At 43.4% G+C, this 10,174-nt stretch overlaps 1 protein-coding gene across 1 annotated transcript; it reads right to left on the bottom strand.

Moving 5' to 3' along the window:
- Positions 1-557: 557 nt before the first annotated feature.
- Positions 558-6,487, bottom strand: asphd1 (aspartate beta-hydroxylase domain containing 1; the record flags this gene model as incomplete). The annotated part of the gene is made up of 5 exons (XM_080724195.1): positions 558-667; positions 845-958; positions 2,228-2,435; positions 5,163-5,369; positions 6,044-6,487. The coding sequence occupies 5 exons, from the start codon at positions 6,485-6,487 to the stop codon at positions 558-560; spliced, it is 1,083 nt and encodes a 360-aa protein (XP_080580321.1).
- Positions 6,488-10,174: the final 3,687 nt, after the last annotated feature.

The raw sequence follows: 10,174 nt of genomic DNA, 5'->3' as shown, positions 1-10,174 counted from the left end.
TTCACATTTATATAACTTCTGTTTTTTCACAGTTTTTGATTCTGGAATAAAATGTCAAAATAGAACATCTCAGTAGTGACTGTAAAGTCACCCACTTCCTAAAGGCATATTAGCACATGCACCATTTTCAAAAAACAAAATCTATTTGTCAACAGGAAAGGTCTTCACATGCAAATTAGCATTCATGAGCATCATATAGTATGTGACTATTAAAAATAAAAAGTGAACACGATTTTTTTCTGCTCTCTTTAGGCTAGGGCCGAATGGCTTATACAATTCTTAAACCTGATTTATACTTTGCCGTACAATGGTGCCGCGTGCTGAAAATAGCAGATCTACAAGCTCACATCATGCCGCGACATGTTGTGAGCTTGTAGATCTGCCATTTTCGGTACGCGACATTGTCGTATGGCAAACCATAAATCAGGCTTTAGGGTAGATTCACACAGTGATTCATTGGCTGGAATGATGTTAACATTGAGATTTTATGACCCACAACAAGCAAGGCTAAGATAAGGCACCCCTACGAGTCGTCTATGGGTTTTGCAGGAGCAAATTCAGAGGTCAGGGCTGAAAATGAAGTCCAAGGCTTGTCGCTCTGCCGCAGCCACGTTTGGATGCCAGAGATCAACGCTGAAAATGACACGTGGTCCATCGTCTGCAGACCCTTTAAAAAAGACAGACACAGTGGTGGAAAGAGTACTCAATTTTTTTACTCAATACTGAGATATAGAAATACTCTGTTACAAGTAAAAGTCCAGAATTCAAAAAGTAAAGTAAAGTGTTTGAAAATAGCAGATCTACAAGTTCACAACAAGGTTATAAGATACTGTGATTTACAGACCCTTGTGAGAGATTGTGTGGAGGAATGAGTCGTCTACTAAAAGACAGTGTCCCTCTGACCAACACTGGGGTTCTCCTCCCACCACCAGCTCACACAGAGGCGGCGTCTGCAGACCTGAGAAGGAAGACCATCATCAGATCAACATCATCTTCTCAGCCTTTGACCATATCGTCATTGTCAGGTGGAAACCTTGTATGTCCAAAACCATTCGTTTTGTATTTATCATTTTTTTAAATGATTTAAAATAGTGAAAATAGCCGATCTACAAGCACACAGCATTGTGTGCTTGTAGATCTGCCATTTTCACTAGTTTTGTGTGTGACAGTCTTGCATGATGAGGCAGGGCTATAATTTATGAAAAGATGTGCAAATTTGAAACTTGGAGATGCAAGGTTTCTAACCAACAGTGACCATTTTCAAATGTTTCTCTTACGTCATGTGGTCATCAATATGTCAAACAAAAAAGGTGTCTGTGGCAAAGATGTCCGTGGCAAAGATTTGGCCTGGTCCATAGCAAATTCTAGATTTTGTTTTAAAACACCATTATAATATTAATATTATGACACTCTGTATGGCAGTCTACAAGGATAGTGGTTATTTAATTTAAATCACCTGTGATGCAGAAACATAAGAGCTCAATCGAGCAATCAAACATTTCCTGTTCCTACTCTTCTACTCTTTCAGAATCTTAAAACGGTGCGGCATAAAGTCATTGTGTCACTGCAGCCTGCGTACTGCCAAAAGGAATGTCCAAACCTTTGTCCAAAACATGGGTGAAATACATTGGTCTGTACAGAAGCTGCACTGTTGCATTGAGTCTCTCCACTCAGTTGATGATGAGTGAGTAGCCTATGTTCGTTTTATACTTTGCAACTGCAACAAACACTTAGGTATGCTGTCACCTTCAGGCACCTTCAGGGCTTGAGCCCCTGACCTTTTTTCCGTCTGTAAAAGGTTCCCTCTCCAGACCATGAATGCAGTTTTTACTATGGTAAAAGAAATGCATTACCCCCTTTCCATGCCATACCTGAAGCCCCGCAGCATTCAAGAGAATTGCCTTGTCCAAACTCTCCTGAACTTGAATGCAGCATATTATGTTGAAGGAATTGCCCTCACTGTGTAGAAATCCATGCCGTTACACCACATCTCCAGTATTGACTTGATTATGCTTAGTTCAGTGTGGTATCAAGCACCGAAAATATATATTCGATATTTCCACCCAAAGGGCCCTTTTAGAAATTTTAGCCCCTGCCTCTCTAACATTCTCTGCACGTCCATGGACACCTTCCTTCCAAAATCCAGAAGCTTGAAGAAGTGAACAAGTGTCAAAATCACAGTCTTTCAGGAATGATTTCTCTTTTCTTCTCAAACATAATTACTTACCTAGATGACAACGCAGGCGCGTATTGGTTGGTCCATATGAGCCCCCTAGAGTAGCCCCAGGCGGTAGCAGCCAGAATCCAGCGGCTCCCAGGGAGTTACTGCTTATAAATGTACGAAGAGACAGAAGTGTCCGGTAGGTACAGGGACAGGCACGACAGTTCGCTGCCACACAGACACCTGCACTGTACAAGGAAAACACTGCCTGGCCCTGAAAAAAAAAAAGAAAAAAGAAAAACATGAGATGCATTACATATACTGTAACACATACATTACACAAACACACATTGAGTTTTTCTATTAAGTTCAGGTCAGTAAAGTGTTATTATAATAAAGATGCCAAATAATTACTTTAATCATTTATTATTATTAAATATAGGTGGCATTGAGGCCTTTAGAAGTATTTGTGGTAGGTAACCAACTAGCCAGTCAAGCCTTTTAAAAAGAACTGGAGGCTCTGTGTTGGAGCAAAAATAGGAATGCAGAATCAAATGACGCTACTCCTCTATTGTAGTTTACTTAAGAGTGACGATTTCATCCTGGATGGATACACACACACACCTTCCTGGTAAAACAATTATTGCTAGCTTAGCTACAATATCCAAACTACGAATGTGTGCACAGAGAAAAAGGATCTGATTCTGAGAGCAGAGACAATAAAAAGTAAATAAAAAATCACCCCATCATCACCTTTTCTAAATGCTGTAATTACTCCAATTGACTTGGGTAAAAGGCAATGGTTCTACACATTTGTAGTACATTATCTATACTATAATTTATCGAATGTCTGAGTGAGTGTCTGAGTGAGTGTCTGAGTGAGTGTCTGAGTGTCTGTCACAGCGTTTCTCCTCAGTGGCTGGAGCAATTGATCTGAAATCGCATCACCATAAGCATATGAACACACCTGACATAACTGTGAAGCCCGTTTGTCACTTTCACAAATTGTATGCTGTATATTAGCATTTTTATGGTGTATCTATATCTATTCTGCATCTAGCTTGAGGCGTTTCTCCTCAGTGGCTGGAGCAATTGATCTGAAATCGCATCACCATTAGCATATGAACACACCTAACATAACTGTGAAGCCCGTTTGTCACTTTCACAAATCATATGCTGTATATTAGCATTTTTATGGTGTATCTATATCTATTCTGCATCTAGCTTGGGGACACAGTATCTCTGTAGCTATTAAACGAAACGGGTATTTCTTACATTGATGCTCCTACATATTATCATGCAAGCACCAGTTAAAGTTACTTTCCATCCCTCATATACTGTGTGCACAGTGCACATCCCATAACCCACACACTGCACATCATTTCAGAGCTCATATCTTTGAACGGGTAAGGACTAGTATTATTTATTTCATAGTCACACTAATTCAACAATCTCTATTATTTCAGAAAATAATATAAAACTCCCATGTGTTTTAGTGTTATGGAAAGACAGATGGCTTTTTGTAGTGTCTTTTGTCTCCAAATGTTCCTTTAACCTTTATAGAAATATGCTAGGGTATACAGCATGTCCCACGGTAGTTGTATTATAATAATAAAACCCTGGAAAAAGATGCATGCCAAAAAAATGTAGGAAAAAGAGAGAGAAACCTTTTGATTTGCTGACAAGTAAGCCATGTTGCTAATTGATCACCCTTTCTAACCTGATTAGAATATAATAGATTGTAAACGACTCAAAGAAGGAACACTTTATCCCTTTAATTATTCAAGGAGCTTTCTTGAACTGTGTGTGTGTGTGTGTGTGTGTGTGTGTGTGTGTGTGTGTGTGTGTGTGTGTGTGTGTGTGTGTGTGTGTGTGTGTGTGTGCGCGCGCGTGTGTGTGTGTGTGTGTGCGCGCGTACGCACGTGTGTGTGTGTGTGTGTGTGTGTGTGTGTGTACGTTTTCTCAGACGGGTGGCGGGCCTCTCCCTAGAGTGAAGAGTTCAGTCATCCGCGAGAGAGCTTCTTCACTTGGAAAGGAGACAGTTTAGGTGGTTCGGGCATCTAGTACGGATGCCTCCTGAGCCTCTCCCTCCCACTGGGAGGAGACCCTGTGGCAGACCAATGACCAGATGGGGGGATTATAGCCCCACACTGGCCTTGGAACGCCTCGGGGATCCCGCAGGAGGAAGTGGCTAATGTTGATCGGGAAAGGGAAGTCTGGAGCTCTCTGCCGGAACTGTTGTCCCCCTGCGGGCCGATTCCGGATAAGCGACTGAAGGTGTGTGTCAGTGTGTGTGTGTGTGTGTGTGTGTGTGTGTGTGTGTGCGTGCGTGCGTGTGCGTGTGCGTGTGCGTGTGCGTGTGTGTGTGCGTGTGCTTGTGCGCGTTGCAAATCTATTCTGCCTCTGTTTGTGCCAAAGTGAAGACTTATAATCTTCACTACTAGGGATGTCCGATATTGACTTTTTTACCGATAACCGATAATATCTAACTCTTAATTTCCCATACCGATATTAACCAATACCGATATATGCTAATATAATATCTAGCAGTGATTCTCAACCATTTGAATTTCAAGGACTCCCAGTTTGAAATGTTTTACGCTACTGACCCCCATTTAATGGCATTTATATATCGCTGGGACCCCAATTTATATTATAAAATCATATTAAGAATGTACAAATGGAATGGGTCCATTTGGTTCCATTTGTACACTAAAAGTTTCAGACCTGTAAGTGTCCATTTGGTTCCATTTGTACACTCAGAGTTACAGACCCCTAAGGATCCATTTGGTTGCTAACTATCTAACATTAGCTGGGGACCCCCTGAGAGTCCCCAAACCCCACTTTGGGTTTTTTGGCACACCCCTAACTACCATACAGTAAGAACTCCTGTTTTTAAATATTTTTTTACCGATACCGATATTTTCCGATATTACTTTTTATGCTAATATCGGACGATAATATCGGCCGGCCGATAATATCGGACATCCCTATTCACTACCTTTGGTCCCAGACAGGTCCATCCAGATTTTGGGTCTACGCCTCTCTGGTAAACAGCCTGGAACTCAGCCATGATGACAGGGTAGTTGGCCTCCAAGACATCAATATCATGGCGATGGGCGTCCCGGGGGAAGAACGGAATGCTTGGGACGTCTGGGAGGAAGAATAGATGAGGCTTCTGGATTGTAGAAAGATCGTTCAACCTGACCTGATGTGTGTGATCAATCGCAAGTTAGTGACTTCTAAAGAAACAGCTTGAAAACGTCTTCAGTCAAATCTATGGTTGTTTCTCCTAACACATATCTAGCTGTAAAATGAATTCATAAATATGTATCTTAATCAGACGTGTAGGAGTGAGTAAGCTATCAATGATGACATTCTTTCATTACATCAGTTTCATTTATTTGGTGAATGTGCTTGCTTACGCTGCTATGGAAATATAGCTTTTGATTACTGTGCACTTAAGCAAAAAAGTGTGGCAGTGCATTTACCGTATAACTGGCCACTATGTGTGTGAACATAATTGCTCTTGAACCAGACATGTTATAAGTAGGTTGGCTGAATTTTTGTTTTCATATCCTTGACTTGAGAGCAAGATCACAATACAGAGAACAGATTGTGTTAGATTTCGTGTTATGTGTTATGTCACATTTTCACATGCCCTCTTCACAACAAAATAATAGGATTCAGGTTAAACACACACACACACGCACGCACGCACGCACGCACACACACACACACACACACACACACACACACACACACACACACACACACACACACACACACACACACACACACACACACACACACACACTACTAAGACATTACTTTGGGGAAATTGTGCCCACAAGCCTATGGTTTCATGGATAATATTCTTACCTGCTCACGCAGTCCCTTGTGGATGCGGCCCATGCCCACCCAACTGTAGCGTTTGGCATACTCCTGAAGTGCAGCGTACAGTTTCCTACCTCCAACAGATGCCTGGGCTGGGAATAAGGCGTGACTCAGCACGGGAGTGAGGTAGCCCCGTCCTTCATCCTCTCCTGATTCCATGGGGATGCAAGGGACTTGATCACTTCCGGGGACCTTGGATCCCGCGTTGCACTCGCTTCCGACGCAGCTCCCAGCGCGGGACAACATGGCACGCCTGGAGGCCGACTTGTGCTTCCCGGCATGCGTCCGGCCCGGGGCAGGCAGGTCTGAGCCCATCCGATAACAATACCACAGAAAGAGGAGCAGCAGTGTCCACAGGAGCCCGTTCAGTGGTTGGACACCCAACTCAGCGCATGGAGGCCAGGGGAGCGGGCTCACGAACCAGTGCATCATTCAGATGCTGTGGAACACTGAAATAATGAAGTGGAGGTACAAATGTTATGAGAATGAATGGCCATGTGAAATACAACGATTTTTATTTTATTCTTTTTTTCTTTGTAAATTAAAACCCTACTTCAGCGTTATTCAAACTGCGGCCCGGGGGAAGCATGTGGCCTCTGCGGCATGTCTATGTCAATAAATATATTTTGTCTACTTTCAGTGTGGACAAATACATTTCTGATATCATTTTTCAGTTTCTCTCCAAAACCACTAGGAAACAATCTTTGTTTTGTTTTATACAATACTTTTTTGCTAATTTGTTTGTTTCAGAAGAAGAAACTTCATCATTAATCATTCCATGACAATATTTTTGTTCAATGAGGTTTGGCCTTATAGATGGAAATGTGGCTGTTTTCTGTGTGTTTCCTTAATTTCAGACTACCCATGTAGTGTGTTACAAAATCATTGTCTAAACGTCCAAAAATATCAGATGTACAGCAGCACGGCAAAAAGTGTTGCGCTCTGGGCTTGTAGATCTACTAATCTGCTTTTTAATAGCCAACATATAAATGGATAAAGTGGTTAAAATTATTGTGATGCTATATTAAAATGTAGCTGGGGACCCCCTGGAACCCACCCAAGGACCCCTGGGGGTCCCCGGACCCAACTTTGAGAACATTTCTCTCTTGCCATTGTTATGTTATGCTGATGTGGGTAGCCTACTTGAAGTTTTCTGAGCCATGAATTTTATTTTCATTTTGTCTAATCTTATCTTAGTTGTTTTATTATTGTCTGTTGTTGTGGCACAGTAGCCTACTTTTGAGGACCTCACTTAATTGTATTTCACTTCTACTACCTGTAGTGAATAAACCTTGATTCTCATGCATTGTACAATCATTATATGGTGTATTTTACACCAGCACTTATTAAGCATTATGATACTTGATCTTACACGTCATTATCAGTAGCTGCAACATATTCTCACCTCTAAAGCGTCATACAACCGACGCGAGGGGGTGAGAATAGGCTGGTAGTTATGAGTGCTTAAATGTATGATGTAACTGTGTTATAAACAGATTATAATGCATTTTAGACAGGGCCGTCAAAAATGGTATACCGGTATGTATGCTTCTGTTGCTTTCAAGCCTTAGTTATCTCTCCTTGAATTACTTTCAATTGCTTCTGCTATGGTTTTCAGCAGTTATGCAACCATGATGTCAACCTTTTGGAAAGGAAAGTAACACATGGATTTAGATTAAATATGCAAGTCCTTTTGTTGCCAACTACCAATTAATTATTAAAGAGATGTGGCTGTGTGTGTGTGTGTGTGTGTGTGTGTGTGTGTGTGTGTGTGTGTGTGTGTGTGTGTGTGTGTGTGTGTGTGTGTGTGTGTGTGTGTGTGCGTGCACGCGCGCGCGCGCTGTTTTTATCCTACTGGAGGCCTACTATATTTCTGCGTGTATGAAGAAGGTTATCTAATCCTCGTATAGTGCGTGTCCGCGCGTGCGTGCATTTGGGGGGAGGAGGAGGACCCTTAAGCCTCTATCATAGTCCGCGGTGAAGAGCTATCCACCGCAAATTTTAGGTGGAAAGCTTTCCACCTCAAGTCAGAAAATAAGTGGAGGCCATCATAGTCCGCTGGCCCTCTGGTTCAGACGCAAACCTGGTCTAGACCGGTCCAGGTCGACCAATCAGTGAACGGGGTGAAGAGCCGATCTGTCTTAAAGTAAAAACAGAGAGATGTGTCAGGACTCGCGGTGGAAAGCTCTTCACCGCGAGTAATGACGTAATGTTGTAGTTTTATGACTCAAAAAGACTACACCGCGGTGGATAGCTTTCCACCGCGGTGCCGACTATGATAGGGGCTTTACACGCGTGCGTGCACATGTTTTGGATTTATGGCACTGTCAATTGGTGACGACAGCGCCCCGAGGAAACACGCACATGCACACAGCATGGTGGCTCTGGGACGGCGTTTCATACAGACGGCAGCAGCTGCTCAAGTCAATATTCTTATCTTCCTTTCAGATGTATTTAGCCCTATTACTATTTGAGCTCTTATATGTTGATCTTTGCTCTGCGCCAGAGTGCCAGACAGTCCCTGCAGTTCTCCGGGGCCCTGCAGCTTTGGAGTTAAAGTCCGCATTCCATCCGTGTTCCCCTCAAAATAATAAACCATCGCAATCCTCCATCCATTAGAGGAAACCGCCGAGAAGGAGGAGAGAGAGAGAGAGAGCGAGAGAGAGAGAGAGAGAGAGAGAGAGAGAGAGAGAGAGAGAGAGAGAGAGAGAGAAGGTTCGCACAGCATATAAGCCTAAAAACGTATACTCCGTAGTACAACGGTGACGCGTGCCAAAAAAGAACTGATCTACAAGCTAACAACCCGTCGCTGCGCGACGCGTTCTTAGCTTGTAGATCAGTGCTTTTTTTTGGCAAGCGACATCGCCCTCCAGAGCACATAAATTAAGCTTTTAGCCTATGGCACGCGCATGCATTTAAATCAATAAGCATCCCAGGTAGTTACCAAAAACGGGCGCAGCGTCGCTTTCTCTCCGGTCGCCTCCTGCACACTGTATCGCTGTTGTTTCAGCACCGCGGAGGGTGGACAGCTCCTCCCGCACGCTGTGATGGAGACGTCGTAGACCGTTGCCCATTTAGCCCGTGCAATGGCTGCTTGCGGCCACGAGGGGGAGCACCCGAATCGCCTCGCTTTAACACGAATGCCCTCACACACACATACATACACATCATAACCGAATGCGTCAAGAAGCGCACGGCAACAACCAGCTATACGGGCATCTGATCGTGCACCAGCAGCCCCTCTTATCTTCACGGCCCCCTAAAAGCAACAGGACACGCTGAAGGGAAACGACAGCAATAAAGGGACCGCTATCGTTAAGGCACGGGGGTAAGGGGTACTATACTAGTGGTCACCCTCTTATAACGACGCTGTAGCCATGGCTGATTGATGTCTCCTCCGCGGCGGTATTTCGCTATTTGACTCCGTCCTCCATACAATGAAGGCCGGGTGTGATGCGAGTGATGCTGCTGCCTCGTTTTTAGACATCCATGAATTTGACATGCACCACGCTGGCATTTTCGTCGAGGAAACGCCTAAATAGCGACGGTCGACGGACAAGCGTTATGGCACACACACGGCTTTGCTAAAATATTGTTTCTGCTGCATAACGAGGGGCTGTGTGGTTGAGTCTGGTGGTCGTTGAATATTGGGATAGCGTAATCGCTGTGTTATCGCAGATTTTCGGAAGGGGGGGGGGGGGTCTGTGTCTTTTATTTTTTATTACCATGCACTTGTTTCTTTCGCCCTGTCGTATTAACACATCTTGTTATTGTTACTAAAACTGCAATATAGGCATTGTAGCAGGAGAATACCTATTCCTTTTCACTGAGTAAGCTATCGTTTAGCCTATGATTTTGCAATATTAAATCGATCAGAATCAGTGGGGCCTATGCATGATGTAAACATTATGCCCAGCACCTGCATGTGCGCAGCGAGACAATTTAAGAAATACCATCAGGAATCGATATTTTTTCTCTCTCCCTCTCCCCCCCAGGGAACGTTGTGATAAACACATGCCAACTTCATTGCCTGCTATAACCAAGATAAACCTTTTGACTGAACTGATTAATAGAATGTCTTTTTCTCCATCATTCATCCTTCATACTTTGAATCTT

Source organism: Nannobrachium achirus, assembly GCF_963921795.1.
Source record: "Nannobrachium achirus genome assembly, chromosome: 4".
Taxonomy (NCBI): Eukaryota; Metazoa; Chordata; class Actinopteri; order Myctophiformes; family Myctophidae; genus Nannobrachium; species Nannobrachium achirus.
Note: the sequence above shows the minus strand (reverse complement) of the source record. Positions and strands in the feature narration are given on the sequence as shown.